At 44.7% G+C, this 27,849-nt stretch overlaps 9 protein-coding genes across 9 annotated transcripts; 5 read left to right on the plus strand and 4 right to left on the minus strand.

Annotated features, from left to right (window-relative positions):
* Nucleotides 1-648: 648 nt before the first annotated feature.
* N7469_008910 (alpha-L-arabinofuranosidase A) lies at nt 649-2,751 on the minus strand (the record flags this gene model as incomplete). Its single annotated transcript, XM_056647828.1, has 4 exons — nt 649-1,038; nt 1,128-2,467; nt 2,524-2,539; nt 2,596-2,751. The coding sequence occupies 4 exons, from the start codon at nt 2,749-2,751 to the stop codon at nt 649-651; spliced, it is 1,902 nt and encodes a 633-aa protein (XP_056497593.1).
* Nucleotides 2,752-3,623: 872 nt separating this feature from the next.
* N7469_008911 (Zn(II)2Cys6 transcription factor domain-containing protein) lies at nt 3,624-5,002 on the plus strand (the record flags this gene model as incomplete). The annotated part of the gene is made up of 2 exons (XM_056647829.1): nt 3,624-3,680; nt 3,731-5,002. 2 exons carry the CDS (start codon nt 3,624-3,626, stop codon nt 5,000-5,002), a joined length of 1,329 nt encoding a protein of 442 aa, XP_056497594.1.
* A 675-nt stretch (nt 5,003-5,677) lies between these two features.
* Nucleotides 5,678-6,651, minus strand: N7469_008912 (SDR family oxidoreductase; the record flags this gene model as incomplete). Its single annotated transcript, XM_056647830.1, has 3 exons — nt 5,678-6,057; nt 6,121-6,302; nt 6,371-6,651. 3 exons carry the CDS (start codon nt 6,649-6,651, stop codon nt 5,678-5,680), a joined length of 843 nt encoding a protein of 280 aa, XP_056497595.1.
* A 759-nt stretch (nt 6,652-7,410) lies between these two features.
* N7469_008913 (uncharacterized protein) lies at nt 7,411-8,250 on the plus strand (the record flags this gene model as incomplete). The annotated part of the gene is made up of 1 exon (XM_056647831.1): nt 7,411-8,250. The coding sequence occupies one exon, from the start codon at nt 7,411-7,413 to the stop codon at nt 8,248-8,250; it is 840 nt and encodes a 279-aa protein (XP_056497596.1).
* A 2,480-nt stretch (nt 8,251-10,730) lies between these two features.
* N7469_008914 (uncharacterized protein) lies at nt 10,731-11,474 on the minus strand (the record flags this gene model as incomplete). The annotated part of the gene is made up of 3 exons (XM_056647832.1): nt 10,731-11,082; nt 11,151-11,284; nt 11,343-11,474. The coding sequence occupies 3 exons, from the start codon at nt 11,472-11,474 to the stop codon at nt 10,731-10,733; spliced, it is 618 nt and encodes a 205-aa protein (XP_056497597.1).
* A 770-nt stretch (nt 11,475-12,244) lies between these two features.
* Nucleotides 12,245-12,955, plus strand: N7469_008915 (MARVEL domain-containing protein; the record flags this gene model as incomplete). The annotated part of the gene is made up of 3 exons (XM_056647833.1): nt 12,245-12,400; nt 12,459-12,571; nt 12,640-12,955. The coding sequence occupies 3 exons, from the start codon at nt 12,245-12,247 to the stop codon at nt 12,953-12,955; spliced, it is 585 nt and encodes a 194-aa protein (XP_056497598.1).
* A 571-nt stretch (nt 12,956-13,526) lies between these two features.
* N7469_008916 (uncharacterized protein) lies at nt 13,527-14,107 on the minus strand (the record flags this gene model as incomplete). Its single annotated transcript, XM_056647834.1, has 2 exons — nt 13,527-13,645; nt 13,723-14,107. 2 exons carry the CDS (start codon nt 14,105-14,107, stop codon nt 13,527-13,529), a joined length of 504 nt encoding a protein of 167 aa, XP_056497599.1.
* Nucleotides 14,108-20,832: 6,725 nt separating this feature from the next.
* On the plus strand, nt 20,833-23,943 carry N7469_008917 (putative protein kinase Yak1; the record flags this gene model as incomplete). Its single annotated transcript, XM_056647835.1, has 8 exons — nt 20,833-21,400; nt 21,474-21,739; nt 21,800-21,999; nt 22,058-22,217; nt 22,280-22,539; nt 22,608-22,727; nt 22,778-23,136; nt 23,192-23,943. The coding sequence occupies 8 exons, from the start codon at nt 20,833-20,835 to the stop codon at nt 23,941-23,943; spliced, it is 2,685 nt and encodes an 894-aa protein (XP_056497600.1).
* Nucleotides 23,944-25,022: 1,079 nt separating this feature from the next.
* On the plus strand, nt 25,023-27,738 carry nip1 (translation initiation factor eIF3 core subunit c; the record flags this gene model as incomplete). The annotated part of the gene is made up of 2 exons (XM_056647836.1): nt 25,023-25,365; nt 25,469-27,738. 2 exons carry the CDS (start codon nt 25,023-25,025, stop codon nt 27,736-27,738), a joined length of 2,613 nt encoding a protein of 870 aa, XP_056497601.1.
* Nucleotides 27,739-27,849: the final 111 nt, after the last annotated feature.

Raw genomic sequence — 27,849 nt, forward strand, 5'->3', positions numbered from 1 at the left:
TAAAATCTGTTAGCCAGCCGCATATTTATGTGGATAACCTCGGCATCGAACGAGGCTAAAGTAACACCGACTCTAGACCGCACGATGATGCACACCATTTCAGGAACTTTAAGCCAAGGATCGAAGATCAAAAATGGTAATCTAAATAGAGAAATGCCACTCTGTGCGATGATATTCTAATAGCTTTGGGGTCTGACATTGTGATGGGAAGACAATATTCTGCAATTCTATTCATGTAGTCACTTACTTCTAGCAATGGAGATTGGATGAAAGGCGCTTTCTACTCAATTCTTGTCTCACATTGGGTTTAATTGAATAATCATCTAGTATATACTACTTAAACCTGTTCGTGGATGACTAGACCGTTGAACGAGCCCTCAAAGGGCCAGAAATCACTGACTACAATGCCATTTTTCTATTAGAGTCATTTCTTTTGTCCTCCGAGCCTAGTTCTTCGGCATGACATAATGCACTTTCTCCTGTTAGATACTAGACATCAAATAATGTCTCTATCATTTCAGATTTAGCCCACAGTTATCTTAACTTTGCCCTTGTTCTATTTAACGGAAGATGCTTACAGATTCGGCACTCGAAAAATAAAAATCAATACCAGTTCGTTCTTTGTATTAATAGGCAATATGATATTCTTCATACAACTTCCACGACGGCAATAGCCCAAGGTGGCATTTTGATGCTGTAATTACCTTCAACTTGCTCAACGTCAGTATACTTCGTTTCTATATTCACAGAATACGGTAGGTTTCCCTCATATTGAGAGCCGGCCAGCATTTTCAATTTCCCTGACTTTGTTTTCGGGATTTTGATAATCACATTCTGCTCATCTTTCCCGTAATTGGCCAACTTCACATAGTACTGTGAATCAGTCTTCGTAGCAACCCAATATAATGGCCCAAATTCAGTCGACGATTTGACTGGAAGAACAGTGTCTCCTTTATTAGATGCGAACATTTGCTGCATGAAGTATGAAGTTGATGGAGTGATTGACTCTGGGCTTGAGTTGAACCCATACATGGTTGGCTGGATAAGGCGTTGATATCAGTTACCCTAATTTATGCAGTACACAAGCTACAAGCTTTGTGAAGGAAATGCAAAATTGGAAGACTTACAGACCAGGCAACATAGCCGAAATGCTCCAACATTGGGGCATAAGCTGCCATTTTTACGATGTCGCTGTTTCTCTCCATGCCGATCATATATACTGCTTCACTGCAGGTTCCTTGCATGAAAGACCAATATATCCCTCTCTCGTGGGTGGTGTTACGACAACCATACTCTCCGACCATGACGGGTTGATCTCGGGGCTGATTATCAAATTGATCAAATAAATCGACAAAATCATCGGGTTTGCGATAAAGATGTAGGTCCAAAATGACGTCTTTGGGTACAGGTGACGGGAGACAGGACTTGTCACCATTCGATGCAATTAGCGTAATGTGTGGATATTGCTTGTGTATGGCCTTGTAGATCTGGTCAAAGCGATCTGGGTATGTATCACATCCACCAGTCAAGTCATCTTCGTTTCCGATCTCCAGGTACTCAATATTCCAGGGCTTCTTGCGACCATTTTCGATCCGCATTTTTCCATATTTTGTGTCGGAGTCTCCCAAGAGATATTCTAGCTCGTTCATGATGTCCTCAACATATGGTTTGAGGTCTGAGCCTGAAACAATACCACCGTATGACTTTCCAGACCATACAGCCAGGATAGGGGTCATGTTCATGTCTTCGCACCACCAGAGATACTCGTCCAATCCGAGAGCGTCTGTATTTGGATAAAACCAGTCACTCTCCCTACCTGGTCGATTGACAGGAGGACCAATTGTGGTGTTCCATTTCCATCGGCTGTCGATCTGAAGACCTTCGATGTTATTTCCTCCGGGGAATCGGAGAAATGTTAGATTTGCTTTGTCCAGGACCGTCGCGAGATCATCACGAAGACCATTTTCTCTGTCATGATATGTTGGAGGGAACAACTCTATGTATCCGAAGTTTAATGAGTCGCCAGCAACCTTTGACCCATTAAAAGTGAGGTGCCACTCATTGTCTCCATCATGTGATTGAGTGGAGTTGAATGATGTTTTATACTGGACAAATTGAGAGCTGGTGCTATTGACAGTCAAGTTGTGACTGGCATAGATGATCCCATTTCGCGAACCAACAAGCTGTAGGTGCACTATTCCAGAGTAATCACCCTTCATCCAGAATGAGCTTCTATAGGTACTGTTTGTCACCGGAATACCTTTGTACCCCGTGTTTGCAAATCCAACGTATTCAGTGGTCTTATCGGGCACATCCACACGCAGCGAAGATTTAATAGCTTCACTGACAGGCTCTGAAGTATCGCGAGTAATCTTGACATCTCCTACAGGAGCGTATGAAGTCATTCCCAGACTAGAGCCTTGGAACCCGTTGTTTTGAAGCAATTGACCGTGTATGCCCCCGTCGCCTAAAGACCTGTTAATAAATTCTATACCAGAATGTCCAAGGAATTGGAAAGATTACCGGAATTGTCCATTTCCTATGATAATGCGTCAGTGTCTATTTCAAGTCGTCATAAGTAGAGAAGATACTGACCTCAAACATTATCCCGTATAGTAACGGGCTTGACTTATTTCCTCCATCTGTTGCTACTTCCAAAGTCACGTTCTCTGGGCCTGAATCTTTCGCAATTGCATTTATCAAATTGAGTGTAGATGCGATTAATATCGCGCTCTTCCATCTTGAAGGCATCGAAGGGCGTGCAAAGAGCAGTGACTCGAAGATGATAGTGCTTGGAAGCTATCTGTCTTTTCCGCCCACTGAGTGGATTGCAATGATTTATCAACCAGGAGACACAAGTTCAGCGCCTATCTTTGCTAGATGCTTTCGAAAACCTTACTTGGGATTATTAAAGTTGACTCAGCACTGCCCTGAAATTTTCCACTTGGTCATGATGAGACTTTTAGGGTTCCTGAGGTGCAGAACTGATACTGCACCAGTGCCGAGAGTCATGACGTCGAAGACAGCTTATACCAATTTGAAGAACTTCTAGGGATCGACATTTTCGGATTTACCTATTAAACTTACTCGGATCCAGGGAAGATAATTTTATCTAATCAACGAGGTTATTGCCATAGTATTTGTTGGTTTGTGTGGTTGTAGAATATACACACTCCCAGTGGCTGATGTACCCCAGATTCCCAACTGGGTTGCCTCATACATTCCCCACGTATCTCCTCCAACAGATCTTCTCCCATGTATTTCCCTAATATCCTTCGTTTTGGTTTCTTTTCAATTCTGAGTAGGTGAAGTCAGGTCCCGAAATTAAATTGACCAAATTTTCCTATTCATATCCGAAGCATATCCTAGTGGCTTATTATGCTGACCTAACCATTGAATGTACATAGCCTGTGAAATGATTGATAAATGCAAAGGCGTTCGTCATTGTATCCACGTCCAATAAACCCCATCTCCATGTTACCTAAATATACCGGCCCATACTATCATAACCCCTGTCATCACAATGTTATTGCGGGGAGGGGTTTCTTGGCACGGAGACGGGACACGATCTGAGCGTGCAAAGCCTTTCTTTGAACTTATCATCCTTTCCAACCTTGTCGGTCATGGTGGGTGTGCCTCGGAGTAAAGGCTGCCAGCTATGTCTCAAGCGACGTATCAAGGTAAGAGGCCGTGGGCAATATTCAAGCTTCATGAGTTAAAATAAGAATAGTGCGATGAGCAACGGCCTGTGTGCAAACGCTGCGAGATGCGCGGCTTGCAATGTCCAGGCTATGAGAAATCACCTAAATACTACCATATGTCAGCATCTGGGAAAGCCTGGCAGGAGACATCCCAACTTCAGCTTGGGGTAAAAACCAGGCAAAAAAGGGTCGAGAGTGGTAAAAAGGCATTGGTATCATATATGGATGGATATACGGCGCCAAATCTTGTTCAAAAGGCTTTATGTATTCAACAAAAAGATATGTTCGGACAATTTGTCGATGCTACTTTCCCCGGTCTATACTATTCATGGAGTACGCGAGTCGACGAGAATTTTATGGACTTTGTACGCAAACAAGGTGACACCTCGACTGATGCCCTTGTATGGGCTTCATGGACATTATGTACCCTGAGCATAGGACAAAAAACCAGGGACCGGAAAAAGATCGACACTGGTCGGATGATGTATACTCGGTGCTTACATTTCTTGGCACGATTAATACAAAATCCAAAAACTGTCAAATCGGACCACACATTGGGAACCGCGGTATTGCTGGCAATATATGAAATGATGGACGGGTCGTTCCACCAATCTTGGCTTACACATTCAAGTGGAATTGCAGCTCTTTTCCAACATCGAGGACCGGAAGCACATCGTGACGGGTTTGGAAGAACGTTGCTGATATCCTTTCGTGCATTTCTTCTCGCCGACGCATTGATTCGAGGTGAGCCTTGCTTTCTAGCAGAACCTGCATGGAGATCTGTAATTATCGAAGCAATGAAAGCCGAAGGCAAAGCTGGGAAGGGCAGTCAGCTTGGTGATTTAGTGGAATGCGCGTTTCATGAAATTACCGTCTGTCCTGGATTGGTGGCGCAAGTACGGGAAACGCTCACGAGAAACTATGACGATATCGCCCAGAGAAAAGTCTTAACAAGGGCATTATCAGTGCAGAGAGGTAGACTCGAGAGTCTACATAATAGAATGTTCATTTTGCTCTCCCAAGGCAAAATTGAAGATAGACCAGATCTCGTTGGTCCTATCCCACGTGAAGTGGTTCATCTACTCACGAAATTTTCCTTGCGAGGAATAGATATGGCTCTAATGCTACTTGATCGTCTTTTGAGTGCATTGGGGGCAGGTCAAAAAGGCATCAACTGGATTGGGGGTTACCCGAATAAACATTCGATCTTACTACTTGAAGATGGTGGATCCGATGGTGGAAATGCAACGGAAGCACCAGACCATCTTGCATTATCAATGGGAATGCTTGCTTTAAGATGAATAAACATGTTTCACAATACTAGTCAAGTATATGGCAGAGCTGGAGATATATATACTCCCAATTCTTGTGAAGGCTACAACATCACAAATATACTCTAATCAATATCCAACTGCAAAGATCGCAAGCCATCGAGCGAACAATACAATATTGTTATACTGTTGAATCATATAACATAAGACACTATATCCCATGTTAGCTATCATAGCATGTGGTATAATGGACTACTAGATTTAATTGAATAAAAATATGAATTTATATTCTCTCGCTCCTACTATATAGTGATAGCAACTCTTGACTGGGAGTCGCCCATAAGATTCTGCTCAGATAAAATGCTAGCAGTCGATATAGCAATCTGATTTCAGTGACCACAGACCAGAACGGACCATTCCAACAAACCAACTTTTAACGACATCACCATCCCGATATCTAGCTTGACTAGTAACTTCATTGAAAACTAAATTCTCTTTAGTACCACTATAGTCTATTTCGGGAAGGATAGAAAGCTCCAATGATTTCCCCCGTCAAGAAAATTTTATTGTTTATTTGATCTTCGTACACTAGCATGGTGGAAGTATACCCTATAATAGGTATTATAACGAACGAACACCCGTATTGGTTCATTAATAAACTTCTTAGACTGACACCATTCAACGATTCCAATCAAAAGAGACCATTCACAAATTCGTCGATTTCGACAAGCTCTCCCACTCATCAATTTCTCGCAGAGTGCTCTCACATTTTTTCCGAATAGCGTCAACAGCATCCGATCCAAGAGGCAATGAGTTTGGCCATTTCTTCCCCTTTGCTTCATTCGCTCCTTTGATAACATCAATAATCACATTGACACCTTTCTTTGGATCACCAAGCTGCTTTCCATTCAATTCCGCAAATGCACTTTCCATGGTTTCCGAGAGTTCTTGATAATCTTCAATGCGGTTTTCCACTGACTTGGTATTGCGCTGCGATAGGAAGTCCGTCATGAAGGTACCTGGTTCGATCAGGAGTGTCCTTAATCCCAAGGGTGCGACCTCTGCGGAGAGAGATTCAACCGCATCTGAGAGAATCATTAGTTCTTCGGCTCTTGCTGCTGAATCTTTATTCATCCTCGGTCACATACAATGAATTGCAGCCTTGGAAGCACTATATGCACCAACAGTTGGTGCAGCATCCCATGCAACCATTGATCCAATGAAAACAATGATGCCAGACTTTCTGCATCGCATGTGCGGTAGAAACGATCGGGTTGTGTTCAAGGTTCCGAAAACATTCGTATTGAACTGGTCGTACCATTGAGCATGACTAGAAAAAGTATTCATTAAAAAGTTTGATTTCATATCAGAGTGGAAGTGTCCGGATTCTCCTCATACCTAGTCTCTTCAATTGTTCCAAATTGTACATAACCAGCATTATTGACAAGAACATCAATCCTGCCATAGATCGCGACCGCTTCCTCAGCCTTGAGATTCAACTGTTCCTGTGTCGCAGTAACGTCCAGTTGTAATGTTGCAGCTCCGAGTTCTTTCAGAGAAGAGATTTGGTCGGCATTACGAGCAGTGGCGATGACTTTGTCTCCTCGATTAAGTACTGCTTTGACAAGTTCTTGGCCTAGGCCAGAAGAGGTTCCTGTGATAAGCCAGACTTGAGACATGATGTCGGTTGGATTTGGGAAAAAGCAAAGGATGAGAGAGATTATTGTGTGAGATCGATTATTTGGGATGGATTTGGGCGCGAGCTTGGTCCAATTTATGTCGGATATTGTCTGCTTGTGTCGTGTTCCGACGTACTTCGGCATCGCCGTCGGATTTCGGGGCCCTTATATCCTGACGAATAGGGCTAGAGGACGCCGATCATGTGGCGATACAGATTCCATAGAAAATGTATTCTTGGGTCGCAATGTTGTAAATAGATAAAAGCAGTGATATAGAACAAAATAGTGTAGAATCCACCAAGGCTTACTCATAGAAAGGATTATATGCCCTGGGCTAATACGGGATGAAGCCCACCGTGGGGTTCACTTCTTGATTGTATGAACACATCGGAATGGCCCCAAGTAATTAGGGATTAGGTCCCTAGGCGACATAGAGTCGCATGAGGCTCGTTTGATGAGGTGCAAATAATGTAAATTCCACGGAACTTACCACGAGGAATGTCCTGATTCCTCTTTGAAAGATTGCCTCCATCATCTTGTTCCAACCTTGAAGAACAATTTGTTTGCATTTGCCAATTTACGCTATAAATACAAAGATTCTTTTACGACACCTCTTTTCTTTTCATCCTCGTTAAACTCCCTACGCTCTTCTCATCGTTATCCATCTACTGTTTTTGAACGGGCTACTTTTCTAGGGATTGCAAGCTTCCTTTAATAGACGGCCCAGAACCTGAAAAGAAACACCTTCTTCCTATCAAAATGTCTGATACCTCACAATGGCAGTTTCCAGCCACACCAAGTAGCCTTGGATATCCTGAATCCTGTGAAACCCCTCCTGTCGAACCTTTTCCTCAACGAGGCGCACCTCATGGCGTATCCGAGTCGAATGACCAACCAAAGACAGTAAAGCTACCTGAAAATCCGAATCCAACAATCTCTATCTCGGGACCCGTCAACTTAAACCTATCCTGTCATGAGCCTATTAGACAGAGTAAGAAACGAAAGATTATCTCCGAGGACGTTGACAGTGTACTGGAGACTATTACGGGAAGATTTGACAGACTCATGCGTAACATTCCCAATACTTATGAGCGCGTACCAAGTGCAGCAACTATGATGAATTGTTCACTGCCTCAGATCCATCATCAAGGTATTTATCCAGATGATGAGTACATGATCTATCCGATCGATACTTACAGAGAAGCCTCGTTTCCGAATGCGATTGAATGTGTCAAGTACATCTACAGAGATAGACTTGCTGCACGTGAACACATAGACTGGGAATGTCGTCGTCTATGTCTGCGGCTGATGAGACTACGAGAGCTAAAGGCGCTTGAAGAGCAATACAACGGCCTCACCAATTGTAAACCAACCCCCGATGAAGAGTTCCGTGCGTTCGCAGATCCAAACTGGTACAAGGCTCAGAATAATGACGAAGACTTGATTGAGAAGATTCGGGATATGGAGCTCAAGATTCAAGAGATTCAGGTGATCCAGGAACAGAATACCCCTAATGAGTCACGGTCTCCGAATGTTGCGACTTCAAGCGCCATGGGTTACAGCAACTCAGGCAACAGCAGCTCTAGTCGGGAAACTTAAGTAGATGTAAAAACGATGGATCTTTTGGCACGGTACTCAGATTGGGATTCCTTTGATAGCAACTTGAATTGACTGAATATCTTGGAAATCTTAGTTGAATGATGTCCATGGACCACATAACAGTAACGTCTTGACGAGAACACTCTCGCACGATATTTCAGAGCTACTTAATTGTATGCAGTGTGATAATACACATACACGCACAGAGGAATTGGCTTAAAGTACAGGATAGTCCATGGCTCCTTCCCCAATTCTTGCACCTTCCTCAGCATTGAAAGTAGAACAGGGTCGATCCTTCATTTTCTGTACAATGAATTGTTTGCACCTTCCTTAGATATCAGATTTTTTTTCCAATAAGAATACAATTTTTCCTTCCTGAAGACCTCATCCTCTTTTTTATCTGCACTTCATCAGGCTATACAACAAGTATACCCGACCTAGGTCACCATTGTGTTGAACTGTTCCTGTCCTGGTCGCGTGCTTTCAGTTTGGGTGTTGCATAAACACTTCCTCCACGTCTCTTTAAGTCTGTCATATCGCAGCAGAGAACAAAATCATGTCTCGCCATCAGAAAATACATGATATTTTTGGTACTATTTGACCGCATTTACTATCTTGGTGGCTGAGGAATGCAACTTTTTTTTTTCGAAGTGCCCACATTCGAAACATCTGATCTTGATCCTGGGAGTAAAGAATGGGAAATCTCGCAATTAATCGCGGTGCCGATCATCGAACTCGAACATCAACTTGCCATTACAAATTCTATATTTGAATCGACAAAGTCAATCTTTTTCTTCTCCCTGTTATTCGTCAACAATGTCCTGGAGTACACCTTGCTTAGCCTGAAAATCAGTCGAATCATCTTTGTTTACCAATACACGCACATTTATCCAAACATGAACATGACTCGTGCGTTCCTAAAGCTCGGTTCTCTTGAATCTTAAGTGCATCGTACACTCAATCATTTCCAACACAACTATTCCGAAGACACACCTGCATATTGACTTTCTTTCCTCCGCCAACGATGAAGATCCCGGGAAATGGGGAGTCTTCGAAGTGGATGAGGTAAACCGTTTTGACAGACCTTGTCAAGTCGTCAGTCACGATACAAGAATCACAAATCGATCGTCGATTTGATTTGGCGACTTTTCGATCGCACCAATGGGCCTCAATCACAAAGAATTTACTATATACTCTGAATACCGAATCGGAACGGCCCGGTTCCATCCAATATGACGAATTCCGAGCTGCATTTGTTCAAAATAACAAACAATTTCAACAAGCTCTGACGAGCGCGTTGACCGGCACTAATACCAGATCTCAGTCGTCCAGATCAACGATTTCGCGGCAAACATAAACTAAAACAAAAATATGGTACATTGATCGGCCACAATGGTATTCCATTTGCTGCACCAGCATGGCTCGAAAATTCGGACTCCAATGTCGGGATTTTGATGGCGTTCAGCGTTTAACTAGTTAGAATAATATATTATACATGTCTAAGACAGTGAAATGGAGTTGGTGCAGATGGTTCAACTATCTGCACCAACTATCAATAATTGGTTGATACGGCCAACCCTCCGTCTTCTTCTAGTTAACTTTTTTACTTTGATTCGTTTACCCTACCGATGATCATCCAATACAATCTACTTTTTCTTCTTTTTCATCTCTTGCAATCAAACTGTAAATATCTACGGCCCTCGTACTATAAGTCATTCCCTTGCCGACTTGTTGAAGCAGAGCGAGAAAGGGAAGGAGACGTTTCTTGAGTTGTGCTATTGAATACCGTCAACTCAAATTGCATAGACCAACAAAGACCTTTCCACTCCCTCAAAGGATTTTTCAACTGGGTCCTGAGATCCACACATGTCTGGCATCTCTGGATTGTAAGGAAAAGCATCAAAAGCTATCATTAAATTTCTGTCCCTGCTGCCGGAAGACGAAGCCACTCGACCTAGTAGCCGCTAGTATAGGGCAGGCTAGGAGGAATACAGCCCTCTGTACCTCGAAAAATGTTCACTTTGAGACCTGCTTATATCGAGCTGTGTGAAAATCTCATAGCTCTAGGGTAAAATCAGGGCAATTTCATTGTATCTGATCCTTTCTCCAGATAGCAGTCTCCATTGGAAACTCATAAAGGCGTAAATTTAACGAGCTCCCATGAAGCCAGACGTAAGGCCACAGGGCAGGATAAAGTGGCAGTTCATTCTTTTATCCACGTAAGATACGATCACAGCGTAATAATAATTTAATGTATCGTAAGATCTCACACTAGAGCAGACTCGAGGTCTCAAGATTCATTTACTTAAATACATATGTTCTATGCAGCTAGTGCTGGGATGATTATACACCCGCGTATCTATGTACTAGTATTAATCAGACTATGACGATAGAATAGTCTACATATCCAACATCATCCTCTCGAGATTAAATAGCAGCCTGGTCATTCATACGGTCATGTCCGTAACACCAGTATGACTTCACAAAGCAGCCATCATAAAAGCCGCAGCCGCTCCACCCAACGCAATACCCGGGTTTGCAGTAATACGAGGAATTCCACCGGAACTAGTAGAGCTTGCACCGCTCGAAGTCTGCGACGCAGTGCTGTCAGAATTGGTAGCACCGGAACTAGCAGAGTCATCTGTCTTCGTCGCCGAAGCTCCAGTCGCAGTCGCAGTAGCACCGGCAGTAATAGTCACGCTATGCGAGGTGATATAAATCGAGCCCAATTTGGTTGTTTGGGCGGGTAGAGTACTCGAACCACTCAGTCGTCCTTTATCTGTACATTCGGCAGATGTGGTACCGCCAACAGAGCAGACAACTGTGCCGTACCTGGTTGAAATTAGTATACCCGTGTCATGTATTCTTGCTGGGGGTGAATAATGAGGATGAGGACATACCGGTCATAAGGCGTCTTCAGAGCATATTCGACTGTTGTGGGTCCTGCAGTGTACAATAGGCCCGGAAGGTATGGACAGTCGTTGGTGTCGACGGTCTTGGCACAGTTGATGCTATAGGTAGTGGTATCGGATTCCTGCAGTTCTTAGTCTTTGAAATCAATGCGTAATCGGATGAATTGCGTATATACGAACCGCTGACACGACAGAGCCCACCAGAGAGGGTTGTTCCTCTTCGCCGCCGCCAATGAAGAATAAAGATACGACAGACTGCTCGGCCGCCACAAGGCCTAGAGTTGCCAGTGTGAGGAAAGTCTTAAGGCCCATGATATCAAGCTGTGCAAGAGAATGCGACTGTATTCGTTACTTGGGTAGAGCCGATGAATTTTTTAGAGCTGGATGTTCAAGGGGTAAACTTCTTGGCGATGAGATGGCCAGACCAGAGTCCAACCCGATTGGGAATAGTGGATGGCTTCAAACGAAGCTAACGACGAGATTGAATGATTTAGAGTGGGGAATCATTCTGTTTATTTCAAAGTGAAGTATTATTTCATTGAGACTATATAAATAAACTGTGATGGGGTCACTTACAGATATGTTCAAACTTTTTGAAGTGTATACCGGTGGAACATGAGGGTGGCTGTATACAGAAGCATAGAATGCAAAGCAGCAACTTGAAACAGCGGCATTGCTAAGAATCCTTTATGGAAGCTATTTCGATAAATTCAATGATATTGAAAAAAGTTAAGTTGGTTGTGAGTAATATCTACAAATTAATCCTGCAAATGCAAACTCGGTAAAAGATTGAGTTTACCCCGATCTTCAGCTTTCGTTCTCTCTATTCTATGCACCGAACACCCACCAGACCAGACCAGCTAGACCAATGATATATTTCATTCGCCTGGGCTCTGAAGAATGAACCAAAGATAAATTCTTGGCTCATCCATCCTTACTACTCAACTCTGACATGGTACGGTCATCCAATTATGATGAGGTCATAGACTCAGGGCCAAGCGCTCGAACGACATCAACGTCTTCAAATCGTAGTCACTCTTCACAATCAACTTCAATCTCAATCAGATACAGAAATATTCACTATGGCAGAAATTGTAAACTTTCACCACCATCCGCTCGGATTGGTAGGTTGGATCGCTCGCGTCCTGCAGCTGATCAGTTCGATAATCGTTCTTGGAATCACGGCCTGGGCTACGCGTGATACGAAGACGGTGACTGTTATCTTCACGCTGGTCATTGTATGTTTTCCATCAGTATGTCTCTTTGGGTTCAATCTATGTTCTAACTTGAGTGCAGTCTGTCTTGACTTTAGTCGTTGTGGCTTGTTCAACACTTACGAGTTGTCTAACAAGACGCCATAAATGGCACGCGTTGATCTTGATCATGACAGATGGAGTGCTTTCATATCTGTGAGTCCAACACATAGTGCTAATATTACCTCATTGTAAGCTTCATTTGGTATCATTGCTGACTCTAGTAGATGGCTCACTTCATTCATCTTTTTAGCCCTGGACTTCAACCGGATCAGTTGCCGCGTTATTCGTTGGAACGGAGAAACAGTCTGCAGTCGAAAATATACCGCAGAGGCATTTAGTTTTATTGCATTGTATGTGATTCTCTTCGGGAGATCTGGAGCTATGAACTTATACTGGAACAGTTTTACTACGGTCCTGGGCCTACTCATGGAAATTCTTTACATTTACTACTTTAAGCCAAAGGTCATTCATGAGAAAAATGATGCACCACCTGAGCAGCGTCTGGCTCAGAATTTGAATGAGGCAGGCTTGATGTGAGATATTTTGAGCAGTCATTTTGGAATTTTTGTTTCTTTGGAAGGGTTCTGGGTTCTGTCATACTAGTTAAGTCTATATTGGGATGTGCATTTTTGATTTTTACTCTCAGATGTCTGTGTATACTCGAACAAGCAGTGCTGTGATTTCAAATTGTCCTTTCAATAACCTCAAAGATCCGTTCACATATCGATTTTCCTTCCTCGCATATGAATACCCCCTTTGTAGATTTTTGAGGATTTTTAGATGCTCCTCCCTCGGGTACTTCTAGTGGTAAGTTCGCCATATGATCTTCTGTCCAGGAAACATAGGAGCTGCTCTGATAAGGCTAAATGAGTGCTATCTCAGTACACTAACTAGTACACTTGAAATCATCCTATCCCGTATACTACCAGCAGTGTATACCTCTTAATAGATCAAACCAGCAAATTTAAATGGATCAAACCAAATCATATATTAAACGCTCATCTATCCAACACTTAAACCCAAGAAAAAAAAAAGTACAAGGGAGAAAGAATCCAATCCCGACAAGATCCAACCCAAAATGAAAAATCCCCGTTCTCATAACAATCCCTTAGGAAGAGGTCTTATAAACAGCATCTAGCTGAATAACCTCACATCCTTCAGGAACATCATCTCCAACACTACTATTCTCATAGAACAAACCCTGAGGACCTCCATCCCCAGGACAAACTATTAAGGATAAAACTGTTAGTACTTGATCTCAACCCCCTCCCCCCAGGAAAAAAAAACAAAGTGGATATACTCACCTAACCAACCTCCAAAATCATCATTATCAGTCGTCAACTCCTTCTCACTCGTCAAGCTAAATCCCTCACTACCAGTCGTCGGACTAACGTTAATACCCACGTCACCCTGGAGATTGGATCCGGGAATCAGAGCAATTGCGTATGGCGCGCCGTTCGGTGCGTCCCATCGAACAGTCCCATTCACGAAGTAGAAATCCGCTGCATCGGACTGTGCGCGGAAGACTGCTTTACTATTCAGTGGATCTTCGTGCTTGGTCGATAGGTATAAACCATGTTTACTCTCATCAGATGCACCGGAAGAGACTAGGTTGAAGATTTTCTGGACAGGACTGGCGACGACGGTGGTGGCGGTGGCTAAGAGGGCGAGACTGGTGACGAACTTCATTTTGGGAGGTGTGGTTGTGTAAGTCGGGATTGGATTTGAGGGTGAGAATTGGAAGATGAGTGTTGAGAGCTCTTTCGAGAGCTCGTGTGTGGAATAGCAATACTGTGACTATTTATGCAAGTTATTGAGGATGAAGTGACGGGGTCATGACGTGCTATTTATGCTGGAAGAATCGAGTGTCTTGGATGCGCCACTTTCGAAACGAATTAATTGAACCCCCACGTCGATCTGCGATAATTCCCTGGGTCGATGATTGTGGATGGATGGTTTGGACTTTGGTTGGTGCGGATTGTGATCTGTTTGTATTGTATGGAGTATAGTTGGTGACATTGTCAATCTTAATCTTAAACTGGTTCATTCTGATATCGAATCTCTAGACGACACTCAGTCTTTGTTCCTTTATGATAGACTGAAGTTGACCAAACAAACATGCATCACTGATGTCTGTCCATGGGATTACAGTACTGTAATTGCTTGTGGTGATCCACAGGGCAAGGAATCAAATGAGCTTGAGTGGATACGAACAAGCAGATTCTCACTTGAGTCAGCACCAGCACCAATCATCATTGTGGATCATGAAGATCGTCGTCGACATGGAACCGAGCTGAAATCTGAGACAACGCAGGGGTTGTTGGTGGTCAGTGGTCACCCGGGAGATATTGTGACTTTGATACAGTGCATGATAATAAAGATCAGCTATGAATATGTTGAGGCTGCCTTTGTTCCTTGGATCAGTGTTAAGGCGATCGTGATGGAAGCTCCCGATGGCAGTATACAGTATACACGGTACTAAACATAAGAAAAGATGGATAGCACTGCTAATCTGTGGAATAATGACTGGACGTAGAATAATTTCTTGCTTTGATAAAATGTATTTTCCATGGAAAGTCGAGTATCTTGGCGTGAACCCCTGAACCGTTCCACGATTTGGATGGGAGATTATCCACTTTAGCAGGGCTGCTGAGAAATCTCCGCTCAAATCTTTGGAACTTATTAGAGTACAGAGTGGAATCGATGAATAATCTATGTAGCTAGTGGTATGATGCCTATTTGTTACCTTGGAACAAAGACCTAAGGAAATTAATAGAGAAGATGATCGCAAATAATTAACTTGATCAACATGGAGTGTAGTTATCAAATATCATACTCGTTTCTAGGCTGGTCGGACATTCAGAATTTTGAGTACTGTATTGTCCAAGGATTGACAGGCTTCGAGCCCTATGAGCAGTACAAATATGTATATAGCAATACCAGAATGGCTTGGGCAGCTTGTCAGTCATAATTTGATGTCTTACTGCATACTGTATGCCTTCAATGTTAGTCATCCAGGGCCTCTCTACTGTGATTCAATATCTTTTCAGCTTCATGACGATCTCGAATACCTCGAGTATCTCAGTTAACGAACCTTGGGTCTCTCTTAGCACAAAATAGGAATCATAGATTACACTGCAGTAACTACCTGCACTGGCTATTCCACCCATGGAATATATTAGCCCAGTTAGGGTTGAAGATATCCATATCTTCAACCCTAACTGGGTTAATATATAGATATGCCCTAGTTAGTACTACAGACTCTGCAATACAAAAAACCGCAGAATACAAATAGACTATTGAGAGCCAATCGATTTACAGTCATTACAATTAATCCCAAATTATATATACAATATCACACAAAGCCATCGTAATTCCATCTAAGCTATCTAATATAGAATAATTAATCTAACCCAATAGAAAGACTATAAAAAAATTTACCGATAGGATCAATACAGAAAGATATTAGTTCTGTGAACTGCATTATTCTACAACAATATATTCTCTATAACAGACCACATTCTAGTATACCTATGTCAGATAGTTTTTACCTCCAAATTATCTGACAGACTAATTATTTGTAGAAATAGTTACAGTTTCTACACTACAAGTAGAGAGGTTTTTCTTGTACTGATCTACTTGGCGCGCATCAACTGGCACACCTACAAGATTTGTTCTACAGACCCGAGCCTGTGTCAGATTGAGTACAGCAACGGTATGATTGCGAGACAGTGGATTTGAGGTATATGTCGAGACCCCAAGAGTCAGCTTACAGCGACCATTTTGCACCGCGTAACAGTTCTAAGGTTTGAATTAAAAAAATCCAAACGAAATTTCCAAACTGATCAAAATTTTAGCCAGATCATACAACAAAAATTGCCTTCAGTCAGCCTGGCAAAGATGCTTTCAGTGAGGGGGATCCAAATTCTGCCCATGTTGAAGATTCCAGACCGCCCTTCACTGAGTCTCACTGAACCGCTGCCCATAGATTAGGGATTTGAGGATGGATATTGTCAAATCGGTCAAAAAACCCGACACCCCCCCCCCCTTTCCACCCTACTCTCTTAATGCGCGATAAACCCCCTCTTCTAGTAGAAGCGCCCAAAATCTTGGGGGGATGTTCAGAGTGTGGGTCTGTACAAAAAAAATGGATCTACGTATTAGATTGCACGCCAACAACGTGAAGTCACCAAGACAGGGTAATTAGAATTTGTTTAATCCTCAACTGTTGACTGTTTGCCTTAAATTTTAAATAAAGGCAAATTCAAGGATGAATCTCAAATTGGCGAAAATTTTTGCCCAGCCAGGGAGGATGGTTGCAGTGAGGGTGGTGGGTCCAAATTCTGCCCATAGTTAAGATTCCAGACCGCACTGAGGCTCACTGAACCATTGCCCATAGATTAGGGCCGTAAGCCCAGATGAAAAGGGACAAAGTTAAATTATTAACCTCAACAGATCTCTGGGGAAGATGTATCTAGGGCAGAATGTTTACGTTTTAGTTTTCGGTCCTGGGTGTTTTCCATATTCTCGAGCCATACTAGGTTTTTAGTGGCGGATATATTTACCCGGCCACAAGAATTTCTGTGTGGCTTGGGGTATTGGGACTAAATAAAGTGTTTGTGAAATATATTTGGACATCTATTGGCGGAAGCAAACAACCGGACACTGAAACTGCTATATAGCCGAAGATATGGGCTTCCAGTGTTAGTTTGGTTCAGATATAAATGCCTGAATGTTGGTATATCTCCTTGCAACCAGCATTCTTGATTATGATAATTTTTTATCAGTTTCCCTTTCAACACTTTTTCTCCAAATGCGCAGATACCTTTTCTATATCCTGCTTATCGACTATATAGCTACGCATCTCGATCACTGGCATAGAGAGTTTATAAACCGGTCCACTTCCGAATATAAAGTCTCCTTCTTTCCAAATCTCTTTCTGATATAAACTACAGTCAATGAAAGAGCTGTTCCTGTGTTTTGTCTCCTCTTTAGGCCCGATTCCTACAAAAGAAAAATTTCTATTATTTCAAATCCCACCAACACAAGCCAGTAATCACTGTCATCACTGTTTGCAAATTCTCCCTTATGCAATATATGGGATATCATAACAACGTGACAGAGATTACTGCCTTGTGTTTGTGGGATTTGAGATAATATAAATCTTTATTCTGTAGCAACTGGGTCTTGGAGGAAAATAGGTATAAGATTTGACCTTTCGGTGGCTTGTGAGAGTTTCAGGTTTTTCACTTCTTTCATTATAGTAACCTTCGGTGTTATATCACTAAGGCCATTTCGAATGTTGAGACCAGTCTCTTATTTCTCTGCCAAATAGGTAAGTATTTTATCCGCAAAAAATTTATACTCAGACCCTTGGGCTGATTGCTGATTCATAATTGCAAGTAGAAGCGCGAGAGTCCACATTGAGCGGAAGTTTGATGACGAGAACGACCCTGAAAAAACATGGCGATGAAGACAAGGACTGTAACTGCGAGGGAACGCAAAATCTATTTGTATCAGGCCAAAATACTGAGAATATTACAGGCCGTTGTTACGCAGTGCAAACTGGTCACTGTAAGCTGATTTTTTGCAATTCTAATATATATCTTCAGTCTCCTACCTCACAGTTGTGCCGTCGCTGTTCTAATTTTGACATGGGCTCGGGTCTGTAGAGCAAGTTTCGTAGATGTGTGAGTTGATACGCGCCAAATATATCAGTCCGAAAAGTTCCTTATCTGTGGTGTAGCCGTAGGAATATTCTTTAGCAATAAAAATATATTCAAATAACAATGTAACCTCACGAAAGGCAAATGAGCTTGCCGTGGTCACGCAGATATAACTTGGAAATATAGTCTCATCGCCTGGCTGACTAGTCGCCAGAATAGCCACAATTTCCAGTACAGAAGTACAGGAAGAGACCATTCATAGGCAGAACCTGGATCATTTCAACAGATTCTCGCTATGCCATTTCTTTTATCATTGATCATACCCGTTAGCAGTCCATACATATTTCCGACTCACTGATTTGATGGAATTACGGGTACAATCCCACCATCCAACCATAAAAAAATCTTACTAGCTGATTCAAACGAAAGCTATCGTTGATTTATCCAAATTAACCTACAACACCCACCCCCGACCTAAAACTACTCAGCAGCGCAGACAGACAAAGCCGACCTCCGCGGCTTCCCACCCCATAAGTACCTCTTGTACCGCTGTTTTAGTGGCAACTTGAATGGAAAATCAGCTATACAAGAAGTCCGAAATCAACGTCAAGTACGTAATTCGCTCATAGCCATCCAGGAGATGCTGGTCCTCGATGGCTATATACATTTGCTGCAACCATTGTCGGCTGTGATGCTGGTTCACTTCGTCCAGACTTGCCCACTTGCATAAGTTCATTTATGACTCAGTATTGGTACTAGGTATCTAATACTGTGGATTGAAAAAGGTTCTTCGGGCACAAACCGAAATTAAAGCCTCCTTGCCTTTCAATTATTTTGAAGTGAAGTCTCCCATCAACGTTGTGGGTTTCTGGAGGAAGTGTCAAACAGCCATTTTCCACTATGCTTATTTGCTCGGCTGTCTAGCACAGATCATCTCTTAACTGCTCCTATCTTCAGCCTGTGTATATATTTCGAGGTTAAATTTCCTGGTTTCTTCGTGACCTTAGTCTCTTTTCCAAGGACTAGTCGCATAGTCGCAATTGAAAATATATCTCGACCATAGTAGAGTCGTCTGCCCCGAAAGGTCAAGAATTTTACAAATTTGAGGCAAGTCAATTTTATATCGGTGCCTCGGCCTCAGGCGTATTTACGTCAATTCCGTACAGGTAGTCTTCATTATAGGTGGCGCATCATCGTACTATGCAGCAACTTGAGTTATATGTGAGTTACGCAAGAAAAAGCCATTTATAATTGGAGCTTCTGAGGGAAATTTAAAAGGATAAAGCTTATGCAGGTGGGCAAGTCTGGACGAACTGAATCACGGCCGAGAATGGTGGCAGCAAATGTATATAGTCATCTGAATAGGGTGTGTATCCATTCGGGTGAGAGAAAATGACCAAGGCCATCCATGTTAGAACGACTCATAGAGAGTCCTAGATTTGAGTTGAGTGAAACCGAGAAAGCGACTTTGCGCATGATATATGAGTATTTCGTGCCACATAGCCCCCCCCCCCCCCATGTACAACAAGTGCAGTTTGACTATTATCTCCTTGTGTAGTAATTTGGACTGTAAGAATCTACTGTTGGCTATCCATGACTAGCGCATTCTAGTATACTCTCATGAGAAAAGTATTGGTTACTACTGTCTCGTTAAGTATGCTGGAGGCATACAATTGATCTCCTACGAGGTATATGGTGAATGTACTTCGTAGTATCGTGTATGCTATAGAGTTAGTTGTGATCCCAACTCTACGCTACATGCATAGTATAGTGGACTGTATCAGCGAATTGTTGTCTTCCACATCTTGTGTATGATGCCATGGACAGTTTGCTAGCGTAGCGTATGCAAGGGAGTGGAATAGGATAATATACAAATTTGATATACACTCTGATAGTATCATAGCCAGTAGAATATTAGGATAAGCATAGTGAGGTATGCTAGTTAGTATATGCCAGAGTGTTAGGCGTAGACATTCGGGTATCACTAGATCTCTATAACTAGTAGTCATGATAGTCAGTTCATTCTTATAGATTCAATTATTATATTTATATACTTTATTTAATATAATTATTTCCGCTACTCTATATTATTCTATATTATCATACAATCCTAAATATCTTCCATAATACGAGTCAACCTAAGTGTACATACTCTGTACTGTACAGACTACAGCTGATCGGCGCTCTCCACTTCCCACACTTTCCCCCTCCCTTGACTCGACTCACTGACTGTCTCGACAACTTCAACTCTACACACTCCCTCCTCCTCGACCGATCTACCATAGATTCTTGGTCATTGCAAAAGTGTTCTTTTGCCATAATCACTCTAACATTCAAGGGATCACTGAACTCCCCAGATGATGCACACTATACCGTCCAATTAGCCCTTCCTCTCCTTTTGCCCAAACCTCGACGTCAGTCGAGTGTTTGGCTGACTCCCCTGCGTCTCTCACGGTCACACTGGAAGACTGTCGGTTCCCCGCAGCTTCATCTCATCCCACTTCTTGAAGTGCCCTTATACCGTGTCCCTTCGTACTCTTCCTCCTCCTGTTTGAAGTGCACACTCCACCACCGATCGCGGCACACGGTGGACCGCCCAGAGTGACGACAACGACCTGCGCTGTGATTCTCCCCCCCCCCCAGCCACACTGCAAGCCGCACACTGCACACTGCAAACTACTATCGTGATTAGGATACTCTCCTTCTCTTTTCCCCCCTCCATCTCAACATTCATCGTGAAATTTCACGATGGATCCAGGGTGGCAACCATACCAGGATCCCTTGATGGGTCGCCCCGCGCAATTTAACACTGGGTTGGCGTCTCATCCACCGCAGTTAGGCTCAAAGTACGGCCAGCCACCACAATCACAGCCGCCCGTCGGATATACCTACGAGACTTTTCAAACTCCCACCACTTCCAAGGCCCCCTCGACTGGTCCCAATTCGAAGCCTGTCTCGATGGCTTCATCCCCCACTGCCACGCCACGTACTCGGGATTATCTCCCCGACACCGATACTACCATGGAGGATGCGGATCCATACAATCGGGCCAAGTATCCGTCGCGACCGAACCACCATAGCCGCCCCTCGTCTCAATTCCTCGGTCAGGCTGAATCGGAGTCTTCCGCTGCTCGCAGATACTCCCCTATGAATGCCCTCTCCTCTCCAACTGGCATGTCTTCATATCCTACCAGTCCCGGGAAATCCCAGCCCTCTTATGCTTTCTCGCCCACCGGACATCCACAGTCGCGACGATCGCCGACTCGAGCGGCCCCGGATTATGCCTCGCCGCCTCAAGGTTACCAGTCGCCGCCATGTGAGTCTCCTCCTGCATACCTCTGCCTGTGTCTCTGCCTCACTAAACTAATCTCATTTCTTCCAATCTACAGCCAATCGGCCCCCCAGACTTCCCCCGCTTCAGGCAACCGATGCCAGCCTGGATCAATACTACCCACCATCGGCCTCCTCCCACATGAGTCCCGGATTTGCTGCCCATGGCTCTCGATCACCTCGATCTGGCTCATTGCCATCGCAGGTTCCCGGTCGCGGTCCAGTTCCTAAATTCCAGAAGATCAAGTCGGTACAGGAACTACAGCCGCGAGTACACACGCAACCCGCGTATCGTCGCGCCAACCCGGAAGGTGGCTTCATCAGCGTAAGATCACCATCAGTGGAGATTGCTGCACATTGCTAATCTCTTTCCCACCTCCTCTAGCCCCTCCAAGCTTTGACGTCCCACCTCCCCGCAACATACCGTATCTGTAACCCGAACTTCAACTACGAGTCTTCAAGGAATCCTCGACGCGTGTTGACCAAACCCAGCAAAGGAGTGAAGAACGATGGATATGACAATGAGGATAGTGACTATATCCTCTATGTCAATGATATTTTGGGCAGCGAAGAGGCCGGCCACAAGTATGTCGTTCGGATGACTCTCGTCACGCTATTCTTGGAGCTAATCCGTTATACGCAGGAACCGCTACCTCATTCTGGACGTTCTAGGTCAGGGAACTTTTGGACAAGTGGTGAAATGTCAAAATCTGAAGACTCAGGAAGTTGTCGCTGTCAAAGTCATCAAGAACAAGACAGCCTATTTCAACCAGAGTATGATGGAAGTCTCCGTACTAGACTTGGTAGGCCTTTTCTCCCCTTCCCACTCTGGCTATTCCGGCCTAATGATCTTTCTCTGCTCTAGCTCAACACGAGGTTTGACAAAAACGACGACCATCACCTTCTGCGTCTCAAAGATACTTTCATTCACCGGCAACATCTGTGCTTGGCATTCGAGTTGCTCAGTGTCAACCTTTACGAACTCATCAAGCAGAATCAGTTCCGCGGGTTGAGCACGACCCTGGTTCGCGTCTTTGCCCAACAGCTGTTGAATGCGTTGAGTCTTTTAAATAAAGCTCATCTGATCCATTGCGATCTGAAACCAGAAAATATCCTTCTGAAGAAGTTAGTCAATCTCCGTTTCTGTTTGTGCGAGTCTCAGCTTTGCTAACCTTTGTTCAAATCCGATCTAGTCTCGAGAGTCCCATCATCAAAGTTATTGACTTTGGCTCGGCTTGTGATGAGCGTCAAACGGTTTATACCTATATCCAGTCACGATTCTATCGCTCACCTGAGGTGCTGCTCGGTTTACCGTGAGTTCGACTTGGTATATTCTCTGTCGATCGTTGGCTAATATCTCTAGATACTCGTCCGCAATCGATATGTGGTCGCTTGGATGTATCGTTGTCGAGCTCTTCCTTGGTCTGCCTCTATTCCCCGGTTCATCCGAATATAACCAGGTCACCCGGATCGTTGAAATGCTGGGACTTCCTCAGACCTGGATGCTCGAAATGGGCAAGCAATCTGGAGAGTTCTTCGAAAAGACCCATGACGAGTACGGACGCAAAACCTACCGCCTCAAGAGTCTGGAGCAATACTCGCGAGAACACAATACGAAGGAACAGCCTAGCAAGAAGTACTTCAGTGCTTCCACCCTAGAGGACATCATCCGGAGCTACCCTATGCCGCGCAAGAATATGAAGCCGGCGGAGGTTGAACGAGGTAAGACAAAACCATGGCACAGCACTTTAGCATCGTATCGCTAACTTGAACACAGAGCTCAATAACCGTATTGCATTTATTGACTTTGTGCGAGGTCTTTTGGCCATCAACCCTCTCGAGCGATGGTCGCCTCAACAAGCCAAACTCCACCCGTTCATTACCCAGCAGAAGTTCACCGGTCCCTTTGTGCCACCCATGAATCTGAAATACTCATCCCTCAACAAGACCGTTGCCCCTGGTGTTCAGCAGCAGCAGCAGGCTGAGGCTGCTAGCAAACAGAGGGCAGCCCAAGCAGCGCATGCCCAATCAGCGTATAACATGCAGATGAACCAATACCACAATCCGCCGTCGCACCAACAGAGCCCGGCCATGTATAACGGAATGTACCAGCAAGGTGCACCTCCCCCGCCTTATCCCACCCAGCCCCCGGGGTATGGCTATCAAATGAATATGGTTCCCAATCAGGTTCCTCAGGGTCACTACGCGCCATCTCAGACTCTTCAAGCACAGGCTACCACCCGCGCCGGTCGCCAACGTGCATCGACGATGGATCCCCAAGGTGGAGGAATTCCACCTACGATCCAGCGAGTGGCTAGTCACTTGGACCCCAACGCCCCAATCCGTCTACAACCGAGTCCTGCATACTATCCACCTCCACCAGATGGATACGTTGATCCCAACAATGCCAACCAACGACGTCGTGGCAGCCGTGCAGGCGGTGGTAATCAGCGAAATCGCGATTTCATCCGTACCCTTGAAGATGGTGTCTTGAGCGAGGGATATGTCGGTCAGAATCAATGGCACTAGAACGATTCCAATATGTGATAGACATCTTAGGCAATCTAATATGAGCGGAGAGAAGGCCTTATGTGATGTCTCGGAAACTCACTTTTACCCGATTGACTTACTTCGACTCAATCGAGGGAGCCTCTTTTCACTTACGCCTGGTGCGTGTGTATGTCCTCTCTTCGAGATGGCTGTTCCAATGATTCTTATATTGTCTTTTGTCTCTTGATTCTTGGAACATGCTTGCTCGATTCGTCTGTCCTCTCGTCCCTAGTCTCCCGCTCCGCCAGCCGATGTACATCGCTTCGCTCTCTCGTACTTGGTATGAGTTACACCGTACCCGATGGTCGGGCTGGCAGATGCTCTTGCGGGTCTAATTCAACCCGTTTCCTTCAGGTTGGGGGAATCCATGAGGAGGATGGGTGGGAAGATGGAAAATAAAAAGAACCACCAAACGACACGGCTGATCAAGCCAGTCATGTTGTTTTTATGAGGGTTCTTATTCGCATTCGACCTGCTAATGTATGGTCAGTTTTTTTTCAAGTGCATCATGTTACTGTTGTCTTCTGCTGTGTTTATGTATTGTGGGTGTGAATGGTTTAAGGTACTCTCGTCTTGCAAAATGGTTCACTTGGTTTTTCTCCCTTTTTTTTTCTTTTCTTTTTCTGTGATGATGTGACAAGTCTTTGCTCGACGACGATCATGTTCACGTTCTACTTATTTTTTTTTTTTCTTTTCTCTTTCGGCATAGCCTGGTGTATGAAGAACGATCTCATTCCGTGACTTGTCTGTGTTCGTAAACTGGAATTTTGTTACTTACATACCTCTGAGGTGCATATATACATTGCTCTTTCTTCAAACAGTCCATCACTTGATCACTTATTCTGATAATTTTTTCTATTTGTATCCTTTTTTTTCTATAATAATCGTAGAATGTAAATGTATACTGTAAATGTATACTTAAGATGTTGACTCGATCTAACCCAATTTGGTTTAGTCAGCCCCTCGCTTAATTTTCGTGTGTGGCTCGCAACCCGCCGACCTCCAGCCAACTTTGAGAAGGATCTGCCTTTGTTCTCGTGCAACCCCAACAATTCACGATGTCGTCGCGATTCTTCTACCGTGGTGGTAGCGACAGCGAGTCCAGCTCCTCCGATGAGGAGGAGAATGTCTACGAGCACTCCGAGGAGGAGTCCGAGGAGGAGACCAGCGAGGAGGAGGATGAGTCCGGTAGTGATTCCGATGATTCTGAGGATGGCGATGGTGCCAAGGGTGGTGCCAACGCTTTCTTGAGGGATGTTTCCGACAGTGAGGATAGTGAGGAGGAGGAGAAAGTTACTCTGGTCAAGAGTGCTAAGGATAAGCGTCTGGAGGGTCTCGAAAACACTATCCGATTGATCGAAAATGCGCAAAAAATCAACGACTGGGCCGTTATCTCTACTGGTGAGTTTTTTTTTTTTTATCACAAGAGAAGGGGGAATCTGGAAATGATGAATTATGGGATATACCAGGGAAAGGGAAACGCTGACCAAAATACACATCACAGAGTTCGACAGCCTGAACCGCCAGATCGTCAAGGTCGCTCAGTCCGGTCCTACCCCCAAGGTCTATGTTAAGGCCGTCGCCGACCTCGAGGACTTCGTCAATGAGACCGTCACCAAGCAAAAGTCCGCCAATAAGAAGATGAACGCCAGTAACCAGAAGGGATTCAATGCCGTCAAGCAGCGTATCAAGAAGAACAACAAGGACTACGCCGCCCAGATCGAGAAGTACCGTGCTGCTAAGGATACCTACATGAACGACGATGCTGAGGCCGAGAAGGCCCCCGCCCCTGCTCCCAAGCCCAAACCCACTGCCTCCCAGAAGATCGAGCACTTCGCCGCTGTGGCCGCTACCGCTGGTGCTGACGATGATGGCTTTGCCACTGTTGGCCGTGGTGGAAAGACCCTGCAGTATACCCCCGAGAGTATCCTGAAGCACCTGCGCACTATTGTCGAGTCCCGCGGAAAGAAGAACACCGACCGTATGGAGCAGATCCGCACTATGGAGAAGCTTCTGGAGGTTGCTACAACCCCTTACCAGCGTATCCGTGTCTACTTGACCCTCATCTCCACCCGTTTCGATCTGACCTCCGCCTCCTCCAACTACATGAGCCCCGAGCAATGGAAGGCGGCTGACAACGAGTTTGGCGTTCTTCTGTCTGTTCTGGAGAAGCACCCCAACTTCGTTGTTACTGAGGGTGCTGATGAGTGGGAGGATGATGAGAAGCAACCCCAGGTTGCTGAGGGCGAGATTTTCCACGTTCCTGGCAGCATTGTCTCCTACATTGAGCGTCTGGATGACGAGCTTACCCGCTCCCTGCAGCAGATCGACCCCCACACTGCTGAGTACATCGAGCGTCTGAGTGATGAGCAACAGTTGTATAACAACATTGTCCGCACTCAACTGTACACTGAGGCTCTCAACGCCGGTGAGAAGAACGACACGCGACAAGATAGCGTCAACCGTGTGATCATTCGTCGCTTGGAACACGTCTACTTCAAGCCTTCCCAGGTCGTTTCCATCCTCGAGGATGCTGCTTGGAAGTCTCTCCCCGAGAAGCTCAACTCTGCCGTCACTCCCCGCGCCCAGGCTGGCGACGTCAACACCCTCATCCAAACCCTTTGCAACTACTTGTTCCAGTACAGCGACGGCATTATCCGTGCCCGCTCCATGCTTTGCCAAATCTACTTCCTTGCCCTGCACGACCAATACTACCGCTCTCGTGACCTGATGCTGATGTCCCATCTGTCCGAGAACATCTCCAACTTCGACGTCAGCACCCAGATCCTCTTCAACCGTACCCTCGTTCAAATTGGCCTGTGCGCTTTCCGCGCCGGTCTCATCTACGAGGCCCAGAACACCCTCGGTGATATCTGCGGTAGCGGTCGTCAAAAGGAATTGCTTGCCCAGGGTATCATCATGCAGCGTTACTCCACTGTTTCACCGGAACAAGAGCGTCTGGAGCGTCAACGCCAGTTGCCCTTCCACATGCACATTAACCTGGAGCTTCTGGAATGCATTTACCTCACCTCCAGCATGTTCCTCGAGGTTCCCCTCATGGCTCAGACCTCTTCCGCCCCCGAGATCCGCCGCCGCATGATTTCCAAGACTTTCCGCCGTATGCTCGACTACAACGAGCGTCAAGTCTTCACCGGTCCTCCAGAGAACACCCGTGACGGCGTGATCATGTCCGCTAAGTTCCTTGCCGCCGGTGACTGGAAGAAGGCTGCTTCAATGCTTGCATCCATCAAAATCTGGGATCTGATGCCCAACCCCGAGAAAATCAAGGAGATGCTCTCTGCTCAAACACAAGAGGAGGGCTTACGCACTTACCTTTTCACTTACGCCCCCTTTTACGACAGTCTGTCTATTACCTCTTTGGCCGATATGTTCGAACTCTCCTCTAAGAAAATCACTGCTATTATTAGCCGCATGATTTCTCACGAGGAACTCGGTGCTGCATTAGATCAGGTTAATGATGCTATTGTTTTCCGAAAGGGTGTTGAACTCTCGCGTCTTCAGAGCCAGATTGTTACTCTTGCTGATAAATCTATGGGTCTCCTTGAATCTAATGAGAAGACTCTTGAACAACGTACTCAGGGTATGGCAAATGCTTTCCAACGTGAACAAGGTCCCGGTGCCCGTGGTGGTCGTGGTGGTGGTCGTGGTGGTCGTGGTGGTGCTGGACCTCGTTTGCCAGGTGGTCAACAGGGTAGAAGACCTGGTGGACAACAATTCGGTGGTGGTGCATTGGGTGGTGCTATCAAGGCTTAAATTAAAAGGTGAACCTTTCTCTCTGTTTATCGGTTTACGGTTTCATCATTTTTTTTTATCAATGGTTTTCCTTTTTTTTTATGTGTCTGATATAATGACATGTTCTTTTTC

Source organism: Penicillium citrinum (genome assembly GCF_028827155.1).
Source record: "Penicillium citrinum strain IBT 23319 chromosome Unknown utg000008l:1.0-2707905.0:1.0-2709502.0, whole genome shotgun sequence".
Classification (NCBI taxonomy): Eukaryota; Fungi; Ascomycota; class Eurotiomycetes; order Eurotiales; family Aspergillaceae; genus Penicillium; species Penicillium citrinum.